This window comes from Hyperolius riggenbachi, chromosome 7 (genome assembly GCF_040937935.1).
Source record: "Hyperolius riggenbachi isolate aHypRig1 chromosome 7, aHypRig1.pri, whole genome shotgun sequence".
NCBI lineage: Eukaryota > Metazoa > Chordata > Amphibia > Anura > Hyperoliidae > Hyperolius > Hyperolius riggenbachi.
In genome coordinates this window covers 84,257,545-84,285,445 of record NC_090652.1, presented here as the reverse complement: position 1 = coordinate 84,285,445, position 27,901 = coordinate 84,257,545, and the positions used below count along the sequence as shown (strand labels likewise).

General features: G+C 46.9%; 1 protein-coding gene and 1 long non-coding RNA gene across 4 annotated transcripts in view; one reads left to right on the top strand and one right to left on the bottom strand.

The window, feature by feature from the left end:
- Positions 1-20,472, top strand: part of LOC137524404 (uncharacterized) — a 58,007-nt gene extending 37,535 nt beyond the window's left edge. The window contains exon 3 of the long non-coding RNA XR_011022672.1: positions 20,341-20,472. This is a non-coding gene — a long non-coding RNA (uncharacterized lncRNA). The remainder of the gene's footprint in view (positions 1-20,340) is intronic.
- The window catches only part of SRL (sarcalumenin), a 104,951-nt gene extending 79,096 nt beyond the window's left edge, over positions 1-25,855 (bottom strand). For all 3 annotated transcript variants that reach the window (XR_011022671.1, XM_068244185.1, XM_068244187.1), the window contains exon 1: positions 25,794-25,855. Coding sequence is in view for 2 of the 3 variants with exons in the window: in XM_068244185.1 (XP_068100286.1) it covers positions 25,794-25,854 (61 nt within the window). In the remaining variant the exon portion in view is untranslated. The remainder of the gene's footprint in view (positions 1-25,793) is intronic.
- Between the last annotated feature and the right edge of the window lie 2,046 nt (positions 25,856-27,901).

Genomic DNA, 27,901 nt, shown 5'->3' with positions numbered 1-27,901 from the left:
TGTACTGTGTGTGTGTGTACTGTGTGTGTACTGTGTGTGTGTGTACTGTGTGTGTACTGTGTGTGTGTGTGTGTGTGTGCCCATAGTCCATAGAACATTTGCATCAGGCGCGGAGATTTCAAGTGAGATTTGAGGAGGAATGGAGTGAGCGGTTTGTTTGTCACACACTCACAGCCAGCCAGTGTGCTATTGTGTTGAGCTGCAGCATGTTATGCGAGAACATTAAATGAAGCAGAGTAAATTGTCAGGTGCTGTGCAATCATTCCTAATCGGGGAAGGGGGGGCATCCTCACAAGTTTGCCTCAGACAGCAAAAAGTCTAGAACCGGCTCTGATTACAGATAGCCATGCGTTCACTGATTTTCCTGAGCAATTTCATCAATTGGGGTGTATGTCAGATTTTAACTGCCTACTTTTTCCACGATTGTGGCCCTTTAAGCAGAATTACGTGTGTAAAGTCTTAGGGCCTTTTTCCACTACCCTGCGGTTTGCGATTTGATTCTGATCGCAAATCGCAAGGTACATTAAACTAATGGAAACTACAGCAGCAATTTCCATTAGTGCGATCCGATTGCGATGCGATTTTGGTCAAAACGCAATCGTCGTCCTGCCGCGTTTTGGATGCGATTGAGCTGTACTATAATGAATATAGTAGCTCAATCGCAATTGCATGGTGGGAATTAAATCGCAATCGCATTTCATTGTGGAAAAGAGCCCTTAGTCTGCTCTACTCATCGTCCGGTAAGACTTTACGTACATTATTCTGCTTAAAGCGGTTCTGTTGGGGGGGATGTAAATAATAACGGACACTTGCCTGGGGCTTCTATCAGCCCCCTGCATGTCCCACGCTGTCCTCCAATGATGCTCCATTCCCTGCCGCCGGTCTGATATTCGTTTAAGAAAACGAATAGTACTTGCTCCCACGTGCATCATTGGGAGCTTACTGCGCAGGTGCGAAGTTTTCTTGTACTGCTCCTGCGCAGTAAGCTCCCGATGACGAGCGCAGTAGCCGCAGTCTAATTAGACGGCGGATTATACCGGGACCAGCGGCGGGAAATGGAGCATCGTTGGAGGACGGCGCAGGACATTACAACTGCAGGGGGCCGATAGAAGCCCCAGGTAAGTGTCTGTTTTTATTTTCAACCCTCCTCAACACACACACACACACTGAGCTCCTTTAACTCTCCTGGCGGTCTATTAGAAACCACCAGGGGGCAGCGCAGCAGTTTTTTTTTTTAATTTTAAATAGCGAGCCCTAGCCGCTGTGCAGCGGCATCCCCCCACCCGCTTCGATCGCCTCCGGCGATCTTTGAACAGGAAATACCGTTCAAAGAACAGGATCTCCCATGGCGACGGGCGTGATGACGTCACCGACGTCATGACGTCAAAGGGAGTCCCGATCCACCCCTCAGCGCTGCCTGGCACTGATTGGCCAGGCAGCGCACAGGGTCTGAGGGGGCAAAGTGCTAGCTGCGTGTTGCAAAAAAAAAACCAATTATGCGAATCGGCCCAGCGGAGCCTGAGAAATCCTCCTGCGCGGTATAGCCCGAGCTCAGCTCGGGCTTACCGCCAGAAAGGTTAAGGCAGTTTAGTGCGCACACCCTTTTGTTTGATTATTCTAGAATCACTTGCCACCGACATGCCTGGTTGAACAATTATTGCTAAAATTGATTGAATGGTTAATGGAGCATGCTGGAAATCCAATCAATTCTTGAATAGAGTTCTGCTAAAATCTATTGAGATACAGTTCACAAGATATTGTTTCCTATATCAGACAGCTCTCAGTCCATGCATGGTTAGCTTCAGAGTACTGGGCTACTTCAAACGACGACTGGGTATTTGGACCTTTAGGCAAGGTAGGCCGATGTACCCCCAATAACACTGTAATAAGGTCTGAGGATGACAGTCAGGGTCGGACTGACCCACCAAAGTACAGATAATTTGCTCGGGGGGGGGGCCTCTCCTCCACATCCCCGGTGGGCCCCGCCTCCAGCCTGGGGTGAACAAATCCCTGCCTGCAGCAGAAATATTCTCCTCTCAGCGTTTGTATCAGTCACACTGAGAGGCTGCTGCAGGCTCAGGCTGGGCTGTGTCATGGAGCTCCGCCCCCCATGTGATGCTGGTCTGGGGTGGCAAAGTTCAAAGGCTCCAGCCCAGCGTGATGTTGCAATCAGAGGTCAGCCGAGACCAGGAAGGGAAGTGAAGGAGAGAAGAGGAGGTGCAGTGCTGACTGATGAAACTTCAGGAGAAGCGAGTGACAGGCAGCATAAAAGCAGCAGGTGGGGCACATGGGGGGGGGGGGGGGGGGGGGGGGGGAGGGCGGATTTAGGGCAAGGCCACATAGGCCATGGCCTAGGGCACCACAGGAGCAAGGGCACCAAAGCAGCAGGCTAAACTGCTGGTGCAAGCTTTAAAATTGCAGGGAGATCAGTACTCAGCTACCTACACTGAAAGTGGGTGGGAAAAGGAGGGATTAAGGGAGCCATCTGGCTACCTATACTGGAGAAAAGGGGGGAAGGGGTCATCTTGTTACCTAAACCGAAAGGGGCGGCTGGACGGCTGGTGACAGTGGCCTTGGGTAGTAAAGAGTACAAATCCGGCCTGGGAGGGGGGGGGGGGGGGGGGGGGGGGGTCTGTCGGGTGGGTGTCTTTCCCAGTGTGGAGAGTACATGTGGTACTGTGCTGTGTAGGAATGGATCATCCACATGGAGAGAGACATGGCAGGTTCACTGTGCTGCATTCTTTACAAATCTGAAATCTGCCTGGTGCTGCTAAAAAAAGATTTTCTTTTCTCCAGTACAACAGCCATGTCTCTCTTCACATGATCCACTCCTAAATGTTCTCTTCTGTCCTGTTATTAGGGATGCTCATTCGGATTCCGCGGAAATGCAATTTCCGAAATTCCGATCGGATATTGCCTTTCCGCATCGGAATGCGGAAATCGGTAATGCAAGTGCGGTAGATTGCTGAAATTTTCGCCCCGGAAATCGCGGAAATTCCGCCCGACTTTAACATCAATTTTCTCAAGAACTATAAGGTCTTTTTGAAAACTTTTTTTTTGCATCTTGTTCTGAAGATTCTGTTTAATAAACCTTGAAAATTTGGTGTTTCTACGGGGGCTTTGCTAATAACAGCTAAAGTCAGCGGATTTTTACTGTAATGTAAAATGCAGAAAATCTGCATCTGCCCATTGTTTTCAAAAAGACCTTATAGTTTTTGAGAAAATCGATGTTAAAGTCAGGCGGAATTTCCGCGATTTCCAGTGGAAATTCCGCATTGGAATGCGGAAATTGGTAGCGAAAGCGGAATCGGTAATTGGCAATGGCGGAATGCGGATTTACCGCGGAATCGGAAATTGGCATTTCCGACCATCCCTACCTATTATTATTTAGTATTCATATAGTGCTGACATCTTCCACAGGCCTGGCTGTACAGAGTATATTGTCTTGTCACTTAACTGTCCCTCAGAGGGGCTCATAATCTAATCCCTACCATAGTCATATGTCTACAGTATATTGTGTATTGTATGTATCTAGTCTAGGGCCAGTTTAGAGGAAGCCAATTAACCTATCTGTATGTTTTGGGGGTGTTGGAGAAAACTGGAGTGCTTAGAGGAAACCCACATGAACTTACAAACTCCAAGCAGATAGTGCCATGGCTGGGATTCAAACCGGGGATCCAGCGCTGCAAGGCAAGAGCGCTAACTACTATGCCACTGTGCTGCTGGCATGGGATGAGAGGAGGGGGGAAGGGAGTTGTAACAGGATTTATACTTGGAGGGTTCTTGAGCCCTCTTTAGTCTGTCAGTTCCCTCAGTGTACTTTACCCTCTGTTCTGCCATTACCAGCCCAGTAGTCATGGACTGCTCAGTAGTCGTGGGCTACAGCGCATGCGCAGCACTGGCCTCCTCGGTCATGCTTCATTGCCAGGAATGTTCTATGCCTGTGCAGTAAGCTAAGGCTTGTAGCTGCACAGGCGCAGAACGCTCTTGACTATAGGAGCACGATTGAGGAGGCTCTGGGGCAACGCATGCGCAATAGTCCCGACTGAGCTGAGTCGTGGAGTTTACCAGGGCTGACAGCCGCAGAACAGAGGGGACCAGATGAACACTAAGGAGTCGATGGACCACAGGGACTGGAATAAGCCCTAGGTAAGTATAACTCCTATTCTTACCCTGATGACAGACTGTGGGGTTAAGGACCACTAGACACCAGGGAACTGTATAGGAGAGAAAGGACCACTAGATACCAGGGGACTGTATAGGAGAGAAAGGACCACTAGATACCAGGGGACTGTATAGGGCAGGGGGGAGGGCCATTAGACACTAGGGAACTCTATAGGGGAGGAAGGTCCACTAGACTCCAGGAAACTGTATAGGGGAGGGTAGACCACTCCAGAGAATTGTAAAATGGAGGGAGGGGTCCACTTGATGCCAGTGAAATGTATATTGGAGGGAGGAGGTCCACTAGACTCCTCAGGATCGCTGCATTTGTTATTACTTGGAGACACTTGACATTACTTGTCATTGCTCATAATCAAATGATTACCACCATATCTAGCCTAGTGTGCCATATTTGTATGATGCATTTACATCTTCTGCAGCACTTGTCACTGACTGTCCTCAGAGGAGCTCACAATCTAATCCTACCATAGTCATAGACTAATGTCGTGCCCTATTATTATTATGTAATTATAGAGCACTGACATCTTCTGCAGCACATTACAGAGTACACAGTCATGTCACTGACTGCCCTTAAGCCGCATCTACACGCGTAGATGCGGCCGCGATGCTCCTTATCAATCGAGCCGCTGATGCGGCTCGATTGATAAGATCCGACAGGACGGATCTCCGCACCGCCGATTCCCTGCTCGATCCCCGCGAGGGGACAATGGCAGGGAATCGTGCGGGAGATAAACGGCGCCGGCGGGGACGAGCGGGCAATCGAATGCGGCGCACGCGCGGCGAGCGGGGACGCGGCGGGCACGCGGAAGAGGCGATCCGGCGGCTAACCGAGCCGCCGGATCGCTACAATGTCCCATGGTGTAGATGGGGCTTAAGAGAAGCTCACACTCTAATCCTAGCATAGTCCTAGTCTAATGTCCTACCATATTATTATTATGTATTTATATAGCACTGGCATCTTTTGCAGCACTTTACAGAGTGCATAGTCATGTCACTGACTGTCCTCAGAGGAGCTCACAATCTAATCAATGTCATATGTATGGTAACTAGGACATTACTTTATATTGAAGGAGGGGGACTCTATGCAAAGTTTTGGTGGGCAGCAGAGTCTGTGAATTACAATGCTGCTATCTACATTTGGCCTTGTCCATAATACATCATTACCACGCCCACCTTTTGGTGCAGGGCCACGCTCTTTTTTTTCACCACAATCATGGGATGTGTGGGCCCCAGGTTGAAATTTCTCTGGTGGGCCCCCAGGGTCCCAGTCCATCCCTGATGACAGTTGTTGTGAATAAAAAAAAATTAAAAAAGCAAAATAAGAGTAGTTGCTCTAGCAACTAAGTGGATTTCATGTAATTTCATTGGTAAGTAATTTTGTTTTTTGTTGTGTTACACAATGACAATAAAGTTCTTGATTCTTGACATACAACTGAAACCAGCGTTATCAGTGATAGTTTTTTCTACTCAATATAATATCAGCACTCCAAATATCTGGATCTTCAATCTGATAAATTTCAAGTTCATTCAAACAGGGCCCTTTTGTATTTGTCTTGGAGGTTTTGTTTTGTTTTATTTTTAAAAAATTACCAAATCTAAGTTTTGTACATCTTTGGTTTAATATTTTTACCCCTTTATGCCTTAATTTACTTACTATATAATCTGTGGGTACACTTATAATTACAGGACAATTGTTTCCATAACCTTGTTAAAAATAGCAAAAAAACAAAACAAAACAAACAAAAAAACTGTAGTAATATTTATAAATAGATCTGTGAATGTTAGTTGTTGTTGTTGTTGTTAAATTTCTGTCTAGGTTTTGACACTCTTGTTGTACACACTGTAGCATAAACAGCAACAGGAAATTGCCTTATCAGCTATTAAGTAATAGAGCAACAGGAAAAGGTGTTATATTGCCTTATCAGCTATTATGTAATAGTCTCATTGACCCAAATCCCAGAACAGGACCAGAGTGTCATCAATATGATGAAACCTCCCTCAGCCTCCTTGCCAGGATGGTGGCATCGGATAGGGGCCTTCTAGAACCTCACTTGTCCCTGGTCAGATTGCAGCGGTAGTAAATGTCAGTGACGGACTGCTGCTGACCACATACTGTAAAATTATTTCCCAGAACCACCCTTCACATACCGCCACAAAATGTCTTAAAGGGACACTTAAGTCAAACAAAAAAAATGAGTTTTACTCACCTAGGCCTTCCAATAGCCCCCTGCAGCTGTCTGGTGCCCTCGCCCTCTCCCTCCGATCCTCCTGGCCCCGCCGGCAGCCACTTCCTGTTTCGGTGACAGGAGCTGACAGGCTGGGGACGTGAGTGATTCTTCGCGTTCCCAGACACATTAGCACCCTCTATGCTGCTATATGGTATATGATATATGCTATAGCAGCATAGATGGCGCTATTGTGGCCAGGAACGCGAAGAATCACTCGCGTCCCCAGCCTGTCAGCTCCTGTCACCAAAACAGGAAGTGGCTGCCGGCGGGGCCAGGAGGATTGGAGGGAGACGGCGAGGGCACCGGACAGCTGCAGGGGGCTAATGGAAGCCCCAGGTGAGTAAAAGCCATTTTTTTTGTATGACTTAAGTGTCCCTTTAAAGAGACAGTAATATTACTTTTTTCTTTAATTTTTGCCATTAAACTCCAAATTCAGGCAGAAACATAATTTAAAATACTAAATCGGCATAGTTTACTGTCATCGTTGTTAAGTGTTATTTTTTGGCCTACAAGTGTACACAAAATAATTTCATCACCGTTTCCCCAGTGCCTCAACTACTGCCTGATCTACACCTGCAGACTTCTGACACCGGGAATTAATAGCTGCTGAGTTTACCACAGTGGTGTCTGGTTTGCTGCAAAGCATGATGGGAGTATCTCAAGAGATATGGTTGGTGCCTTTTGAGCCAGAGCTCCGCAACTTTCCTATAAGCCTTGTACACATGATAGATGGTTCTCAGTCGAGGCAGTTGTTCTGGGACTACCTCTGACCAAAATCTAGTGTGTGTATGGTCAGGATTGGTTCTAGACTTTATGCTGCCTGAAGCAAACTTTGTAGGATGTGCCTATCAGATGTCCCTGCCCAACCAGTTTCATTTACGATAAGCTCCCTCAGGCCTGAGTAAGCTTATTGTAAGGGAAACCGGTTGGGCGTCGCAGACTTGCCATTGGGGATGGCATCTTGCAACCATATTAGAAAGCCTGTGTATCTTTTGGGTCCCTGTAACAAGGGCCCATACTTAAGTGTATTTTATATTTTATATGTACACCTGTTTTAGCAACACATCGTCTTAAAGAGATACACTTAGAGGCAATTTTTTTTACTTTGTTTCATATGATATTACATCCATGGATTGGCTGTTTGGAACCACCCATTTTAAATGTGTTATGCTAGAGGGGGTGACTAGCAGAGGGAGTGCCAACTGCTGATCCACATGTGCCTTAGAGATCATTATTTTAATATACACATCATACACAAAGAGCGTTTCTGCAACCCCAAGTCGTGATAAGACAGATTGTATTGCACCATTCCATTTGAGAAGAAGACAATTGAACAACTGTGTAATTTCTGTCCAAACCTATTTTATTTGCTCCTTATCTCCTGTAAGAGTGATAATTAATCCTAGTGTATATAGACACCGTAGATCCATCCAAACAGAAGTCTGGTGGAGTTCTGATGACTTCACCTAGTTTTGGAAAACTTTGCAAGTCAATTTCAAAGTTGTATTCCAGCCAAACATTTTTTGTCAGATGTTTCTGCTGGTCTTGTCCCCACTGTAGAGATTCTTCTTCCTTTCTGGTGCCACAGGAAGTAAGGGAACCTACCTAATGGCAATAGTTCTCAGGCATGAAAGTGACAGTTTCTCTCTTGTCGGTACCTTGTCGGGAATATAGTAAACATCACTGATAAGCAAATTACAGCCATAAGTTTTCCTGGCAGAATACAAATTCTGAGGGCAGGGAAAGATAGTTAATTTATTTTAACCCTGGGACACTTAATGGGCTGCCATTGAGGAGCGACAACAAAACATTCAATCTACTTTGTAAATATTTAAATATAAAATAAAACCATGGGATATCAAAAAAGTCATTTTTAGGAGTAGGTGTACAGATTCGATTGTTTGAAGAGTGATTTTGCATGCCAAGAGAAGGCGAAGGGGGCTGGGGCTACTCTGATTTAGTTGAGGTAAGTATGTGCTGGACATGAGAGAAATAGCTAATCAGATCCTCTAAGGTTTGTTGCTGCTAATAATTTCAAGTGGATGCAGACTTAATGCTAATTTTATGCTAATCTGTAATCGTGTCAATCAAACGCAGTGGCCAATGATTTTCATTGGTCCAATCCTAAGCTGCACAAATTTAGGCCTGGGAGCCACTAGTAGCGCTTTAGTAGCATTTGCCGATCGGCAGTGGTACCCTATGAGGGTGGCTCCACTGCAGTCAGTGCTTGTGCTCGGCAATCGGGCTGCAGCATTTTTGTAGCATTCCCAGATTGAAGGGATGCAGGGCCAAATCACAATGGCTCCAGGAATCACAGTAACATTCTGGAAACAACCAAAGCTTTGCAATCCTTCGCAAAGGGCTGGACTTACACAAAATTGATATAATATTTGCATCAACTTAACATTTTTAGCCTCTCCTTGATCATCTCTCAAGTCTCAACAACAAAAAACGTTCCCATGTATGACTTCCAAAGATAAAGGCTACAATGGTCTCAGAGAGATCAGCCTGAACCTTTCCCCCTATAATAGCAGCCTGAACAACATGAGGATGCCCATACAGCCTGACTCCTCTTGGTGACCCTCACAGTCTTGGGGCCCATCTCACAAGGGTCATAAAACAACTGTGGCCATCAGGATTTTCACAACCATAACAAGTGTAGCCACAAAAACACCTGATCTGATGTATAGTGCCCCGTATCAGAGGATGCGAAGGTTAGTAGTTGGGCCCTGCACAGCTCTGGGCCCCGCTGCAATCGCAGGGACTGCACCCCTCTATTTACACCCCTGGCTGGGCCACAACACACGGCCGTATGTGTTAAACATGACTTTTTGATTCAGAAACCACCTTTGACATACAAACAAACCAAAAAAAAAGAAAACATTTGGGCACTCTGCCTACTAAACTACCAGATGGTATATTTAGCTCAGTGCCTGGAGTTTGGCCTTAAGGACAAAAGCATTATCTGGTCCATAGAATCTTCGTGGAGTCCCCAGAATAAGGCCAGCTGGTTTCTGAATGACGGACTGAAGGCTGAGACTGAAATATAACCTTAAAAGGAGACAGCTACCATCCACAACTGTGCTGTGTGACAGTGAGCGGCAAGCAGCTGCTGCTTATGTGACAGTGTACAGAGGGAGGAGGAGGAGGGGGGGCTGAATTGGAGTTGACCATGCAGGGACAGAGTACAGCAGAATGGCTGCTGGAAGGGGAGAATAGGGATCTGGCAGTGCTGAGCCGGTTGGTGTACAGTTACAGCAGTGTTTCCATACTTAGCACGCTGACTAGAATGATCAGCTATAGCACTGAGCCTAGGGGGAGCGGACGGCCTCCTAAATTTACCCAAGGGCGAGCAAGGGTATTGCCAAGCCTGGCATGAGGGAAGACTGCAGACTGCTGCAGGCTTTCCCCAGCCCTTTGTTCAGAATGTGTTTCCACGGACCCATGATCCGGCCGTTTATCGCAAAGCAGGTGCCGTCCATTGTCACTGATGTACGCCTACTGGCCATGAAGGGAAAACCACACAAATACCATCATTGCAGCGGGACTAAAATCATACCTGACATGAATCAATAGGACACATGCCAGCATTGTTAAAGTGTAACTGTCGGGCATAAAATCAAAAATTGATTATTTATTTTTATCTGGTAAACAAGTAATAAAGATGCTAACCAGGCAATCCAGAAGTTAAAATCACTATTACTTTGCTTGTTGATAAATGATCATTCCCCAGTTTACCTGACTCTTATTTGGTACACACAAAATTTGGTACACAAAAAGGAAGTTGCAGGGCATGCTGGGTTGTCCATTTTTGCTTCTCTATTTCCCCTCAGACTTAAAGGACAACTTAAGAGAGAGGTATATGGAGGCTGCCATGTTTATTTCCTTTTAAGCAATACCAGTTGCCTGGCAGCCCTGCTGATCCTCTGCCTCTAATGCTGGGCATACACAGGTCGATCCGGCGGCCAATTAGCCGCCGGATCGACTCCCGCCTCGTCCCCGCTCGTGCGCGCGGATCGATTCCCGCTCGTCCCCGCCGGCGCTCCTTATCAGCCGCTCGATTCCCCACTATTGTCCGCCAGCGGGGATCGGACGGGGAATCTATCCGGCAGGTCATCGGACCTGTCGGATATTATCAATCGAGCCATCAGTGGCTCAATTGATAAGGACAAAAACGCTCCGTGTATGCCCAGCATAATACTATTAGCCATAGCCCCTGAACAAGCATGCAGCAGATCAGGTGTTTCTGACTTTAAAGTCAGATCTGACAAGACTAGCTGCATGCTTGTTTCTGGTGTTATTCAGATACTACTGCAGAGAAATAGACCATCAGGGCTGCCAGGCAACTGGTATTGATTAAAAGGAAATAAATATGGCAGCCTCCGTATACCTCTTACTTCAGTTCCCCTTTAACTAATGCAGCCTGATTGGCTGAATCCTCTTTCCCTCCTGTTTCCCCCACCCACACCTCTGTTCCTCTCTGTTTGGCCAATATTTCTCATGCTGAGACAATGCACTTTCTATAGTGAAAAGCAGGCAAATCAGGGAGAGCAGAGTAAGGGAGGAAATCACATCAGGATTGGTTTCAAAATAGCCGCACTTATTGAAAATAAGGAGCAACACATGGAAATAGGAAGCTGCTGTCAAAGGGATCTGTATAGAACTGAAGGAGGCTGCTGTACATGAATGTTAGACATTCAAGAGGGGGTTGCAGAATGAATAAGGGGGGGGGGGGGGGGTGCTGCACATGGAAGGTAAGCTGCAAGAAGGTTGACCTAAAGGCAGAGAAAGTATAAATCCGGCCTTGGTCGGGGGAAAGGGGGGGGGGGCAGAGGTGGCACAGAGGAGGACACTGAAGGCATGGAGGAACAAACGTTATGGAGGAACAAACATAACACAGAGGGGGACACTAAAGGCACAGTTTCTAGGCAGTCTGGAGTTCAGATATTCCCCCCATATGTTAGTGAGTTTGTTCTGATTGCTCTGGTTTCCGTCCACAGACAATACACATACCTGGCCCTAGACTGTTGAAGGGCATTTATTTGTGAGTAACGTTAAGGAATATGGTGTAATATTATTGGTTCAGTTTCTCAGCTCTGTAAAAAAGTGTGTAGTCCTATATAAATGTGTAACATAGCAGAAATGCCCAGGCTTTGACTTAGACTGTTCAGGATATAGAAGCGCTGGTATTTTGTAGACTACGCTAGCATAAGGTAACACCTGTGACAAATACTCAGAGGACACAAGATGCTATTTCCGTTCCTTGTTGCTTCTATCTTTAGGTAACACCAGACAAAGAACTGCGCCTTGGAATCCCATTCACTACCATAACATACCAACTGCTACACCAACACTGGATAGACGGATGAGCGCAGCACCTATCCAGCCAGCTGACAATGCTTACAACACAATGATTAACCTTTTGCTTGGGGTGAGCGCTGGGGGAAGCAGCATTTAAGCCATGAATGACACATCTACAGACTTCCTGCTATTTGGAAGGGAAATCAGATGAAGGCAACCAATGGCATACCAAGAGATTATGGGGCCCCATAGCCAAACTTTCATGGGGCCCTCAGATGCAGGCACTCTCTTGAACAATGCTACCTGCTCCTACCCTATGGATATGAGTTAATTGGACAATGGTCCACGGGAACTGAGACAAAGTGACAATGAGGAGGAATGAAAGAAAGTTAATTGTGAATAGATCACCCCGTGCTCCCCCTCTGCTCCAGGACTCCATAGCAGCTGCTATGGCTATTGCTACGCCCTTGAAGGCAACATTTTTTTTTTGTACAGCGGGAGACATGGCAGCGCTTTCAAACAGAAGTTATACCTGAATGTTCAATCTGCATAGATGTGCAGAGCTCCAGGAACTGGACAATATTACACACCTAGCACTCACTACAGGCAAAGGGGGGTGTTAGCTTCAGCGGTAATGTGTGCACAGATTATTACCTAATAGACTTCCCCACGGCGATGACGGACCCCTCGGCAGGGACGGATCTAGACCCAGTTGCCCCAAGTTGCACCTGGGGCAAGGTCAGGTTTTGGTGCCAAAACTGCCATTCCCCATCCACATTTTGCCGCCTTTTTAGGAATTCAACAAACTGCGCCTGGGGCAAGAGACCCGCTTGCCCCCCCCTAGATCCGTCCCTGCCCCTCGGGGAAGGCCTAACACTCCCTCCCACTCTGTGCACACATTATCACTGAAGCTAACACCCCCCTTTGCCTGTAGTGAGTGCTAGGTGTGTAATATTGTCCAGTTACTGGAGCTCTGCACATCCATGCAGATTGATCATTCAGGTATAACTTCTGCATGAAAGCGCTGCCATGTCTCCTGCTGTACAAATTGAACGTAAGTATATTAGTGGCTAGCTGCATTCATTGCTTCAAATCTACATTCAAAATTTTTAAATTAGAATGAGTACATAATTTGCATCTGTTTTGCATTTAAGGCATGTATTTAGCCCCAGTGGGGCTCTGCATGCCTCTGTTGGTTTTCATTTCAGGGGCAGCCTTGAGCACTGTCATCTGTCAACATTTTTTTGTAGTTGTTGTTAATGGAAACAATTACCCTTACAACACCATCATTGGTATGTCATTTTGTCTCTATAGAAAACATTAGTAAGACCACGCCTTGAATATATATGCAAATGTCAAAAAAGGCACATGGCAATTTGGTCGCCCAGTAATCCCTAAAATCAGTAAACTAGTAAATAAGCATTTAATATTGTTATTTTACTATTAAGGTGTAAAATATCAGCATTAAATACCAATATTTTACTATGGATAAACCTAAGCCTACTCTAACACAGAACCCCCCCCCCCCGACTCCTAACCCTAACTGTCCCCCAGCGCAAACTACCTGATGCCTAACCACCTCTCCCCCCTCAAATGTTCTACCTAACATCTATCCCAACCCCCCCCCTCCTGCACGGACTTCCTACCTGACCCCTAAACACCTACCTCCCCTGCTCAAACTTCCTACGTGACCCCTAAACCCCCCCTGCAAGCCTTACTACGTGGCACCTAACCCTTACCTCCACTCCCCCCCCTCCCCCCGCACAGACTTCCTACCTGACGCCTAACCTTAAACCCCACCCCCCGCAAGAATAAAAAAATGTAAATTATAGGCATAGGCATTGAGGAGTAATTTGGCTACCCGATAAAGAGCGTCGCTGTACCAAAATCAGTCAAAAGAATTGATAGAGCATGCTAGAAAATCTCAGTCCTAAGGGCTCTCCCTTCACAGTTGCCCATGACAGCTCTGCACAGTGATGTACATGCAGCCTTTGAGGAGGGACGCCCACGCCAACTATTACAGTCTACATAAATTTCCCTCAGGTTTCAATTTCATAAGCTCAGCACTTTGGCAGACTTGTGGTCATTGTAGAAGCTCTGAGCGTCCGAGACTCCAGCGGCCCATCAGGGAATCCCGATAACACGAAATATGACGGCCCGGCACTAAACAGGCTTTCTGTAATTCCAAACACTTAACAGTCAATGTGTGGCCGAGATGGACGCATGGCTTGCCTCATAAACCAGTGATATAATGGCCATCTTAGATAACACTGTTATTCCGAAATCCCCCTGCGCTCTTACTTTCACTTTTCACCCCCCTTAGGCTCTCTTACATGAATATTTGTGACTTATCGCTCTCCCTGCCTGAAACTGAAGTTGAGTTTAAACGGTCGGAGACAGCCACATTAGGCACCTCTATTAGCATCTGACAAGAGAAGTCTTTGTTGCCCATAGCAGCCAATCAGCCAAAACCAAACAAAACTTTTTTCTAAAAATTTTCAGTATATTTTTGACCTCTGTCAAGTGGTTCCCAAATCTGAGGGACATTACGGGGAAGTTTGGGTGCAGGGTGAAGCTGGGCTCCAGTTTGCCGGTGCCCAGTGAGCGCCGCTATAGCTGTAATTAACATTATGGCTCATGCCAGTGCCTAAATCACGGGTGTAACTATAGCTGGCCAGGCCCTCCATAGAGATTTGCCTCCTCCCCCCCCCCACCAGGGGTGGCACGGGCTAGGAGCTGGGGGGGGGGGGGCCTGGTGCCTACTGTAACAATGCAGAAAGCACAGCAGTTTTGGTGATCATGTCTCCTCCACCTACTGGTTAGTTAGAAAGTGCAGCGCAGCCAGCCAATCACCATGCAGAGACTGAAGCCTGGTAAGTTTTCTGCATTGTTATATTAAAGGGAACCTAAACTGAGAAGGATATGGATTTTTCCTTTTAAAATAATACCAGTTACCTGGCAGTCTTTCTGGTCATCTGCCTCTAATAATATAATTTTAGCCACAGACCGTGAACAAGCATACATAACAGGTGCTCTGACTGAAGTCAGTCTGGATTAGCTGCATGCTTGTTTCAGGTGTGTGATTCAGCCATTACTACAGCTAAAGACATCAGCAGTAGTGTTGATCAAACACCCAGTTCTAAGGCATGCTCGGGTCCCCATTGACTTCAATTAGGCTCGGTGTTCGGCCCAATATCCCGCACATCTGGACCATATCCGGCCGAGCCGACCCGAGCTCGAATAACTGGGTGTTCGATCAACACTAATCAGCAGGAGAGTCAGGCAGCTGGTATTGTTTAAAAGGAAAAATCCATATTCCTCTCAGTTTAGGTTCCCTTTAAGGTACCAGACTGACCCCAGCACCGCCCCCAGTGATGTACTTCCTGCCCAGTAGGGAGTATGTCACTCCTGTGCTGCTCTGCCTCACCGTATAGAAAAGAACACGTCGCTTACGCATTTTTATTATTATTATTTAGTACTTATATAGTGCCGACATCTTCCGCAGTGCTGTACAGAGTATATATTGTCTTGTCACTTAACTGTCCCTCAGAGGAGCTCACAATCTAATCCCTACCATATTCCTATGTTTATGTATGTATCGTGTAGTGTATGTATCATAGTCTAGGGCCAATTTAGGGGAAAGCCAATTAACTTATCTGTATGTTTTTGGAATGTGGGAGGAAACCGGAGTGCCCAGAGGAAACCCACACAGACACAGAGAGAACATACAAACTCCTTGCAGATGTTGACCTGGGTGGGATTCGAACTGGGGACCCAGAGCTGCTGCCCGAGGGATCAGCTCTCGGGCGGCATTGATTGAGCATGTGTACAGGATTTTAGCTTGGTGTTCACCTACATGGCTGGATTTCAGGCAAGGCCACATAGGACATGGCCTAGGGCACCAGGTACGCAAGGGGCAGGCTGTTGGCAGCAGGGTGGCAGTAGCAGTTAGCCTGATGAACAATCATCCTGCAACACAGAGTTTGCACATAGTGGTGGGTGGCTACTAACAGCCGGATCTTCAACTCAGGGGATGAAGGAGCAGCAAACAGGCACTTACAGTGATCTCTGACCTGTCACTCGCTCACCGAATGTGCCGCTCACCAAGAAGCTTACAATATAATCCCTGTCATCATCATGTCACTAACTGTGCTCAGAGAGGCTTATAATGCTATCCTTGCCATCACTTCACTAACTGTCCTCAGAGGAGCCTACAATCTAATCCCTACCATGTTGGAAGAGGGGTGGGGAGGTAAGGATGCCCACAGTTGGGGGGGGGGGGGGGGGCAGCTGATAATAGTGGGCCTTGGGCAGTAAAAAGTACAAATCTGGCCCTGTAATCACCTGCCCTCAATAAAGTATGACTGAGCTCCTGTGACTTCCCCATCTTTTGTATGCCAGATTGCTGCGGACCCTCGGCTTGCTAACCTTGTTTGTGTCTGACCCCTGAATTGCTGTCTGATTATCTGATTATCTGTTGCTGCTGACTAGTGACTACTGCTTGTTAACTGCCCTGGGGTCTGATCACTAGCAGATCACTTATTGCTGACTACTGCTTGCTAACTAACCTGCTGTGTGATCACCTGTTGCCGAGTAGTACCTGTTAACTTCCCTGCTGTTTGATCGTCTGTTGCTGCCTACTGCTTGCTGACAACGGCACTGCTTGATTTTCTGTTGCTGACTAGTGCTTGTTAAAGAGAATCTGAAGTGAAAATAAAAAAAAAAACCTGATACTCACTATAGGAGAGGGAAGGCTCTGGGTCCTATAGAGTATTCCCCGTTTCCTCACGGTCCCCGCATTCCCTGCAAGCTCCCTGTTAGCAGTCTTCCACCCATGGATCTTAGACTGCTCTCTTACACATTGGGCTGGCTTCGGGAGTCTTTGGAAGCACTCAGGCTTCCAAAGGCTGGCCGCTCCGTACTGTGCATGCGCGGGCACCTTCTCTCATGCATGCGCGGGCACCTTCTCTCATGCATGCGCGGGCACCTTCTCTCATGCACACGCATGTGCGCAGCACAGAGCCGCCGGTCTTCAGGAGCCTGAGTGCTTGCAAAGACTTCCGAAGTCTCCCGTGGCGGGAGATTCAAATGGAGGAGCCTGAGGAGGAACGAGGACACTGTGAGGACAACAGGAAGGCTCTATAGGACCCAGAGTCTTCCCTCTCCTTAGGTGAGTATCTTTTTATTTTACCTTCAGTCTTGCTTTAACTCCCTTGCAGACTGATCAAGCATTGCTGAACGAAGCAGCTCGGCGCATGCTGTGCAATGCTATAGTCTGCAGCTGTGTATTATCAGGATTGATCGGGAGTGCAGGAAAATCTTGGTCACAAATGCCTGATAGGGTGCGCATCGGTAAAGGTCGTTTGATTGACCGATCACTGATGAACATGACGGACCCCTGACTGTTGTCCCCCCAAGTGTTTGTGTGACCCTACCGTGCCCGTGTGCAGTGTTGAAGGCTCAAATCATGGCCTCCCAAGTGTCTGGCGTCACAGCAAGCGCATGTACCATGTAACACCAGCTTATGTAGCTGCGTTGCTACATGCATGGGGTCACGTGGTTCAGGCACTCGCGGTGAGACCGGACACCGGAGGAGGCCAAGAATCACGCTGAGAGCCTTCAACACTGCACACGAGCATGGGTGGTGGGATACATATACACTTGGATGGGGCGGCAGCCATGCTGAAATACATTGGAAGTCACTCAGTGAGCATTGTGAGGGCAAGCAATTGATCCCTCTCTGATCAGATATTTCTAATGGTCGATCTGGTGGCAGATTGAATAATGTATGACAGCATTAATGTGGAGCGCTTCAATTAAGCTGCAGCCAGTAATGATTACGAGGTTGGACACATTTCCCTGAACGGGAGACACCTAACAGCTCACTGACGGGATCTCAGAGCCACAAAGCCCGTGGAGGCTGCACAGGGCTTACTGGCAGGCCCATCAAAGAGAAGCATCCTATGGGCTTTACTGCTGCCAGCGACTGATCATCACCAGACAAGGAGTATCCTAGCGGGTACATTGGCTTACTGGCCGGCCCATCAAAGAGAATCTTCCTATGGGCTGTACTGCTGCCAGCGACCCGAACATCACTAGACTAGGAGTATCCTAGCGGGTACATTGGCTTACTGGCCGGCCCATCAAAGAGAAGCTTCCTATGGGCTTTACTGCTGCCAGCGACCGATCATCACCAGACAAGGAGTATCCTAGCGGGTACATTGGCTTACTGGCCGGCCCATCAAAGAGAAGCTTCCTATGGGCTTTACTGCTGCCAGCGACCGATCATCACCAGACAAGGAGTATCCTAGCGGGTACATTGGCTTACTGGCCGGCCCATCAAAGAGAAGCTTCCTATGGGCTTTACTGCTGCCAGCGACCGGACATTACCATCCAAGGAGCATCCTAGCAGGTGAGATTAATCCTGTCTACTTGCCTTTTATGGAAAACTAACATTGCATTGTGCAAAGAGTGGTCCTTTAAAGCTATGGAGCCACTGACTCCTATCCTACTCCCGTGAAGCGCTATCCGGTACCAGAGTGTGGATGGTGTGAGATGAGTGTGTAGGGTGCTTGCATTGTGGAGTGATCCCTGATATAGCCTTATTTTAATTGGGTCTTACCTGAATTTTTGCACTAAACTAATAAAGTTGTGACTATTTACTGAATATACCGTGAGTATCTTTTTGAGATGACTCCGTGTCACCAACTCCAGAGGGAAAAGTCAAGAGCTTCACCCTCACTATCAGTTAGGTGAGGGGAACCCAGGGGCGTAGCTATAGGGGAGCAGCCCCTGCAACAGGAGGGGGATGCCCTGAGTTCTGGTGGAGCCCCAACTACTAACCTTCCCTTCCTCCGATACAGGAGACCATTCTCCAGATCAGGTGTTTTTGTGGCTACAGTTGTTATGTGTGTGAAGATCCTGATGGCCACACTTGTTTTATGAACCTTGTGAGATGGGCCTCAAGGCTGTGAGGGTCACCAAGGGGAGGCATGGGAAGGGATGTGAACATTCGGGTGCCCTATCAAAGTTTTCCTGGGGGGCCACATGAATTGTAGTCATGCCACTGGGGGGACCCCTAGAAACCCTTAAGTGGTTCAGCTCATGATCACCATTCTACCAAGAACTGAAAAGAACAGTTTTTGAGGTGGAGTGCCCATTTAACCTTTACACTTCCCAAATGTACAGTAGCCTGTCAGTCCTTCCCATCCCCTTCCCCTCCAACTGGAATGCTGACTGTTATGCTCTTAGCCTCAGCTGTCACTTTACACTCCAGAGCCACCGTCTGTAGTTGTCAGCTGTCAGTTTATGATCTCTTCTGTCTCCACAGGACAGACATGCGGAGTCAGGCTGTGTGTCGCATATCACAGCTTACCGTCCTGCTTCCTCCCAGTCATCTATAGCATACCAACCCTCCCAATCACAACATTCTACATACATGTTATGGATGATGTAACCACATCATTGCATCAGACTGTGCTATTATTTTACATAATGGCCTCACTATAGTGCTAAAAGATACTATATGTATATATCAAAGGATGACTGAAGGCAAAATAAAAAATCAATTAAACTTACCTGGGGCTTCTTGCAGCCCCCTGGAGTCATCCTGTGCCCGCACCCAGCATCGAGCAGTGGTCACCCCCTGAAAGCTGGCCAGTTGCGGACAGTCGGTGGCTACCGCGCATGCGCAGCCCCGAGTGGGCCAGGATGACTCCAGGGGCCTGCAAGAACCCCCAGTTAACTTAAACTGATTTTTTATTTTGACTTTAGATTTCCGTTAAATAAAAGCTGGTTGTTGCATCATATGAAGCTGTACGGTCACATCGTTTGGTGTCGTAGCTATAAACGTCAGGGTAGATACTGTCTTCTCATCTTGGACGCAACAAATTGCATCCAGTGTCAGTTCCCTCTCCCTCCAAGGGTTTAAAGTGTGATACGTCAATGAAACGCCGGTAACCAATGCACAACGCTTTTCTGCTCTGTAGCAGAAAAGCATTTATCATCAGCTAAACGAGTCACTGCCAGCCATCCCACTAGCCGCCCGCTGAGCCAATGACTGCAAAGGCCCAGGTCTTGGGCAGCTGCAGCCCAGGGAGGCACCTGAAATTGAAATAATGAGAAAAAAAGTTTATTAACTGTGTACACATTCTAGAAGAAGCCATGACCATTATCAAGTTATGGCAGAGATCCCAGCAGGCTGGGGAGTGGAGCTTCACTTTGAGGAAGATGAACAATCAGAAATGAAAAGCGTGTGGGTGGAGCAGAGACCTAAGTCTCTGACTTATAACTTTAGTATTGCTGACTGCAGTCATTGGCTTCTTGCAGCCCCGACAGTCTGCGTGGTTCCTTGCCGCAGTTCTGCTGTGCTCCAGTGCAGCAATAGCTCCTCTTGCAATTGCGCTTCCGCAGCTGGGAGCATTCTACGCATGCTGGAGCGCGATCGCAAGAGGCATGTGCCCACATTAGCACATAAGATGCCAACATGGCCGGTGTTGCCCATGGTCCTGGTTGGCAATACACACCAGCAACTTTTTGTATTCCGTGTTAAATAAAAAATTCCCCTGCCATGCAAATTTTCACTAATCACATTTCTGTAGCTCTGACAATATTATATGATTTTTTCCAGACTACACAGAACAATTCACCTCTGGTTCTGCCTCAGATGAAGCTTACCATCTAATGATGACCTTACCACACACACGGGACAGTATGGAGAGATGCCAAGGAGACTGCCAGTATGTTTTTGGTCTGTGGGAGAAACCTGATGCCACTACAGATAACCCGTAGAAACAGTGCCAAGTCCAAACATTCATGGAAATGACCAATGAAACAAGGCAATAGGGCCAACTGAAACATTTCAAAAATATCTGAAATCTTTGGATCATTTACGTATTGGGCAGTCAGTTTCAAGAGCTATTTAGGGATGTTCAGCAGTGGTGGTTTGCTAAGCACAATATGACAACCATGCATCTTTGTAATGATAAGCACACAGAATATCCTACTGAGATGGGGCAGGGGAGAGCAGAGTGAGGTCTGGTGCACACCAGAGCAGTTCTGGAGCGTTTCTAAAAACGCTAGCGGTGTGAAAACTGCATGGGTAATGTATTTCAATGGGCTGGTGCACACCAGAGCGGTTCGTGTTTTTCCACAAACGCAAACTCGAGGGCTGCAGCATTTTTTTAGATTTCTGAGGCGTTTCTGCCTCAAAGTAAAGGAAAGTGGAAAACTGCTCTGAAAAACGGTAGATCAGAGCGGTTTTCCAAGCGTTTTTGTTACAGTAGCTGTTTAATAACAGCTTTACTGCAACAATATATGAAATCTGCTACACAAAAACACTCCAAAAAACGCTAGGCATGTTTAGAAAATCTCTCTAATCATGCCTAGAATCGCTCTGAAAATCTGCTTCAAAGACCTCTAGCGTTTTGTGGATCTGCTAGCGGTTTTTGGTGTGCACTGGGCCTAAGAGCTTCCACTGTGGGAGGCAAAAAAGAGAAGGGGTGAAAATAAAAGGTAGGAGTAGCTGGTAGGACTTGAGAGGCCAACTTCCTCTAAGGTCTGACCCTTTCCTCTCAAATTAACTTTTTGTAGAGGGCAGAGGCATAACTATAAATCATAGAGCCCCCTCTCCCCCCAAAAAAACATGATGGGACCCACCATCACGCCCTTTTCCTTGCCATCCTCGCCAACGCTCCGAGACCCTCACAGCCAGTGTGCCCATCTCGCAAAGGTCATAAAACAAGAATGGACATTATAATCTTCATACCCATAACAAGTGTAGCCACAAAAACACCTGATCTGATGGATGGAGTGGAGTAATAGTTGGGGACCCCTTACAGTTCTGGGCTTCCTTGCAGTCGCAGTTATGCCCCTGGTTGAGGGCTATGGGTCACAGGGAGTACACATGTCAGTCACATGATCACTAGCAGGAAAACTCCTCATTGCCTTTACATTACAACTAGCCTTGCTAGCAATGGGAGGAATGCTGCTCCTCCATTAGCCAGAGCATGGCCGGATTTTAGGCAAGGCCACAAAAGCCAAGGCCTAGGGCACCAGGAAGAAAGGGGCGGGCTGGCACACTCATGCAGTCGAGCTGCCTAACATGTGAACTACAGCAGTCGGCAAGTGTCTGGGAATAAGGGGATGAAGGGGCAGCAAGCATGGCAGCTTATTGTCTGTGACCTGAGCTGTCACTCATCATCACCGTCGGCCACTCTTCATGCCCCATACATAGGACCCCCTCAAGCACTATATACATACATCTGATATGGAACACCAGAACCTGCCCAGGACAGACTCAGAGGTGTAAGCAGGGGAGGGGGAATAGTTTTAATGATTACCACAAAGCACAGAGTTCATTATTACTAGCATAGCAACAATGAAGCGCTAATATAGCAGTTGAAGAAGGGCCCCTCTATTCCTGGGGCCTTTGTGTGAGCACAACCTCTGCATCCCCCTATTGCTAAGCACCTGGTCCCAGCTAGTGATATGGCTGCCTTGCTTCCTTTACTAGCGAGGCCACAAACTGTTAGACCCCTTTTCCACTCTGGGTAATTCTGTGTGATCTCCTGCATGCAAATCTGAAATCGCAGCCTATTGAAATCAATAGGCTGCTTCCGAATTTGCGCGAAGAGAGACAAATGAAAGCACTGCTTCAGAATTTTGGACAACGCATCCAAATCCCGATAGCTGTGCATGGTACGGCTAGAGGGATTCAGATGCAGAATAGTGCTGCACAAGTACCGGTGTCAGTCTCGGAGATGGACGCTTGGCTCGAGTGGAAGCTCACCCTGTTGCAAACACTTACAGACAGTCACTCACCTGGGTGCATCCCATGTGTTATAGGCCTTAACAACAGGTCAATATAGAAGAGATGGTTAGATTGGACCTCTTAGCTAAGCCTTCTTAGTCCCACCATGTGTCAAAGGCCTCAATGACAGGTCAATCCAGAAGAGATGGTTAGATTGGACCTCTTAGCTAAGCCTTCTTAGTCCCACCATGTGTCAAAGGCCTCAATGACAGGTCAATCCAGAAGAGATGGTTAGATTGGACCTCTAAGCTAAGCCTTCTTAGTCCCACCGTGTGTCATAGGCCTCAATGACAGGTCAATCCAGAAGAGATGGTTAGATTGGACCTCTTAGCTAAACTTTTCTTAGTCCCACCATGTGTCATAGGCCTCAATGACAGGTCAATCCAGAAGAGATGGTTAGATTGGACCTCTTAGCTAAGCCTTTCTTAGTCCCAACATGTGTCATAGGCCTCAATGACAGGTCAATCCAGAAGAGATGGTCAGATTGGACCTCCTCTTAGCTAAGCCTTTCTTAGTCCCAACATGTGTCATAGGCCTCAATGACAGGTCAATCCAGAAGAGATGGTCAGATTGGACCTCCTCTTAGCTTAGCCTTCTTAGTCCCACCAGTGCTGCTACCCTCTTCTTACTCTTCTCCCCTCTCCTTTGCCCATTACTACATTCCTGGGATGGATCCTTACATTTCTCACAAGCTAGTGATGGTCATGTCTATGAGAACTCATGGAGAAGCATGTGGTCAGTTTGGTCAGGTGATAGATATGCAAGTCTCTGATTTGCTAGTCATGATCATGTGCTAAAGCAGGATGTGATCACAGCAAATCAGAGCTTTGCAAATTTATCAGCTGATCAACCAAATCACATGCTTCTCCATGAGTTCTCCTAGACATGACCACCACTAGCACAAACATTGGAAAGGTCAATCTATAACGTATACATATGGATATCATTAATAATTTGAAGTGAGGTTTACACACATAACATATGATGTCAAAGTAGCATTGGAAGTACAGATGCGTTTGATGCTTAATAAAAACTAAAGGAAGCTCCAGAAAGAGGGATATCCTCTTCAAGGACCAGTATCTTGAAAAATTGTAACATTTAAAATACATGTACATGAAATGCACATTTCTTCCAGAGTAAAACACTCCTTAAATTATTGTTTTCCTATGTTTCTGTCACTGTAGGTTGTAAAAAAAAGTTGACAGATCTGACTGATCTGATTTTGGACTAGTCCATCTAATAATGGGGGATTTTCAGTATTTCCTTTTTGCTTCACAAAAGCACTCCCTGCTAAGGATCTGTGTAATAATGCTGGCCAACCTCTCTACTCTTTCGCACACTATTTTGGCAGCTGGACAGAGCATCTGCCATTTATTAAAGAAATGCCTGAGAATTCCCCAAGAGGAGATGGACTAGTGGCTGGATGGTGTAATGGTTAAGGGCTCTGCCTCTGACACAGGAGACCTGGGTTCGAATCTCGGCTCTGCCTGTTCAGTAAGTCTGCACCTAATCAGTAGGAGACCTTTGGCAAGTCTCCCTAACACTGCTACTGCCTATAGAGCGCATCCTAGTGGCTGCTGCTCTGGCGCTTTGAGTCCGTCAGGAGAAAAGCGCGATATAAATGTTATGTGTTTGTTTGTTCTGTGTTAGTCCAGAACCAGATCTGTCAGATAATCATTACCTACTGTAAGTGACAGCGACATAGGAAAAAAATAATAATTTATAGTGTGTTTTAATCTGAGAGAAATGTGCATTTCATATGTATGTATTTTAAGCTTTACAATTTTTTCGGGATAGTTGTCCTATTTTCTAACGATCAGCAGCAGGAGCAGTGGGAGCAACATACAAGGACAGCTGAAAAAACACAAACCACATTCATCTAATCAGAAAAGCTTCTGTTAAGTTTACTTTCCTCCTACTGTAAAGGCTGCTCTCAGTGGTTCTCATTCATTGGGACGATTTAAGGTCACACAATGATCGCCTCATCACAAGTAGGCCATGAGGCAAATGACCCCTTTGATATTGAATTGGGGACTTGCAGTACTCTTGGATCATTGAAAGTTCTCTGTTATTCAACACCCTCAGCCTGTTCCAACAATCAGCTTCCAATAATGTCCAGAGCCCTGGATCACATTATCACTGGGCTCCCGTGAAAGACATACATGAAATTCTGGCCGCTCTGTCCTTTTTTAAAGCCCTACATAGCTCCCACTTGCCAGTCTGCTAAAATAATACTGAAAGGTTATCCCTAAGCTTGTTACTCATCGTCGGATCCGATTGGAAGCACCATATCGCCACAGTAATTCACTGAAGTGCAGTGCAGCATAAGTACCATACATTCTCTAGAACAACATGAATGGGGAAAACCAAGAAAAAACATATACGGTAAGCATTACATTGTAGGCGTGTCTCGTTACCCAAGACAGGCCAACTTCCCAATCCTGGCATCTGGAACCCATAAAAAATTGGCAACTACAACACAATGAGAAATGACTTTAATTCCACTTCAAAAGTCCAATCCTGTGTATTAATTACCGAGCCCTCTTAGGTGGAAATGGATCTCCATTAAATAATGTGAAGGTGATTTACTACAACAGCTGCAATAAAAACGGGAGGGGAGGAGAGGAACATTTCCCAAGACAACCAGTCAGGTGTCATCTGTTCACTCAGATATAACTGGTTGCTCTGGGCAACTACTGTTACTCTGCCTTTGTTTTCTTTGCATTTGTCATTGTAAATCAACCTCTGATTGGATCAATCGCTGCTAGGCAACATAAGTTAGCTGCAGATAGGTCCAAATTACTGAAAGATAAATCCACACAGTAGTGACGTGTATGGGTGTAAAACAACTGCAGCAAATCGGAACGACGTCGGCTGCATGCGTAGGAAGACTGTGGAAAAATTCCTGTATCCAGTTCATATATGAGAATTTATCTGCGGCACACAAATAAAGGGGACTGGGATACTGGATGATAAAGGGATCGTTTGAGGCTCAGTTTTCTAATATCTTCAATGATTCTATGCAGAGTAACGAATGAAGTCAACTTTTGTTCACTTAAAACAAGTTTTTGGTCTTTACACCAGGCCTGCTCTGTATAGGGTGCTTAGGCTGAATGGATTGGATTCAGAACATAAATAAAACTGAAGCAGAATATACATTGCCTGCTCAGGGCATGGTGAGCCGGGGGTCTCCTATGAAGCTGGAGGCATCAGTCAAAGCAGGTAAGCCACACAACAATACAGGGAGCTGAAATATAAACAGGGGTTCCTACCTGCTCCCACAAGCAGGAGAAGAGCTGCGAGGCAGCAGCACAGAAGACCTGGTCCTCTCATGGTGTCGAGCCAGGAAATTTGGAATGGCTGGCTCCTCTATATATATGCTACAGCTGACGGCTCTGGTGACACACACACCCTCACGTCACTGCAGGCTGAGCCACAGGTGGTCACAACCCATTGACACTGGCAGAATAGTTCTGACCACTTGTGACCCTAATTAGGCATTCAGGGCAAGGGTCCAGGTCATTAACTCAGCTGTGGCTGCCATGCAGAAACACGGGGCTTTTCATATGTTGTTGTATGAATACAGAACGTGTCAGGTGTGCAGGAACAGGTGCCTCTCCAGCGACCTCCTATGGGATAGACTTGCAAGCACAAGCATTATAAGGCTCTTTTATAGGAGAATACCAGGAAGTTCAGCTGAGGTACCTCAGAGCTCAATTCAAATTAGAACTTACACCTTTGTAGTTAGCCAATAAATGGTATCATCCTGATTTAAAACTTCTTGCTTTTACTGATGGCTAACACGGTACAATACCCTACTGCTACTACTATTAAAGCAGAACTCTGGCAAAAAAAAATAAAGGGAGTTTGGTAATCACATATGTGTAACGCCTGGCACACTTTTTGGCTCTGGTAGATTCTATGTGATGTTGGGCTGAAACACTTAGGCCTCTTTCATATTAGGTAACGTGAATGGCCGTGCGTTCGGGTTGCAAGCGCTCACCATGGGTGTTGCTGTGCGTAGCACTGCTGATCCCATTCATTATAGTTAATGGGATCAGCAATGCACTTTGGCAAAAATGCGTGCAGCAGTGCGATAGCGCATCACCCTGCTGTGCAGCCGCATAGTCTGAACATCAGAAGTGCTCTCTGTGCTCTTCTGATGTTCTTGCTGATCGCATACTATACGCCGGGGCAAACCCAGGATTTTCAAAGGGGTGATTCCTGAAAGGTCTCCCTCAGCCACGCACAATACAGTATAGTAATATGGTAGGACACCATGCTGGGTACACATAATGCAATTTCCTGTCCCACTGACAGAAACGGACAATTATTTCCTAAATGTCCGATCTGCTCCTGACTGACAATGGGATCGATCAGGAGCAGTTTGGATACAGATAATAATGAGGACAGCCAACATGGGTAATGAAGGGGAAAGTGAGGCATTCACCCAGCAGGGCACAGGGCTGTGCTCATACCTAACTCTGTTAAGTTCCCCAGAACTGCTCCATGCTCTGTACACACTCTGCTGCTCAATGCTTTGTTGTACACACACTGCTGCTCCATGCTCTGTACACACTGCTGCTCCATGCTCTGTACACACACTGCTGCTCCATGCTCTGTACACACACTGCTGCTCCATGCTCTGTACACCCTGCTGCTCCATGCTCTGTAAACACGCTGCTGCTCCATGCTCTGTACACATGCTGCTGCTCCATGCACTGTACACACACTGCTGCTCCATGCTCTGTACACACACTGCTGCTCCATGCTCTGTACACACTGCTGCTCCATGCTCTGTACACACTGCTGCTCCATGCTCTGTACACACACTGCTGCTTCATGCTCTGTACACACACTGCTGCTCCATGCTCTGTACACACTGCTGCTCCATGCTCTGTACACACTGCTGCTCCATGTTCTGTACACACACTGCTGCTCCATGCTCTGTACACACACTGCTGCTCCATGCTCTGTACACACCCTGCTGCTCCATGCTCTGTACACACGCAGCAGCTCCATGCTCTGTACACATGCTGCTGCTCCATGCTCTGTACACACTCTGCTGCTCCATGCTTTGTACACACACTGCTGCTCCCTGCTCTGTACACACTGCTGCTCCATGCTCTGTACACACGCTGCTGTTCCATGCTCTGTACACACGCTGCATCTCCATGCTCTGTACACATGCTGCTGCTACATGCTCTGTACACACTCTGCTGCTCCATGCTTTGTACACACACTGCTGCTCCCTGCTCTGTACACACTGCTGCTCCATGCTCTGTACACACACTGCTGCTCAATGCTCTGTACACACCCTGCTGCTTTATGCTCTGTACACACACTGCTGCTCCATGCTCTGTACACACACTGCTGCTCC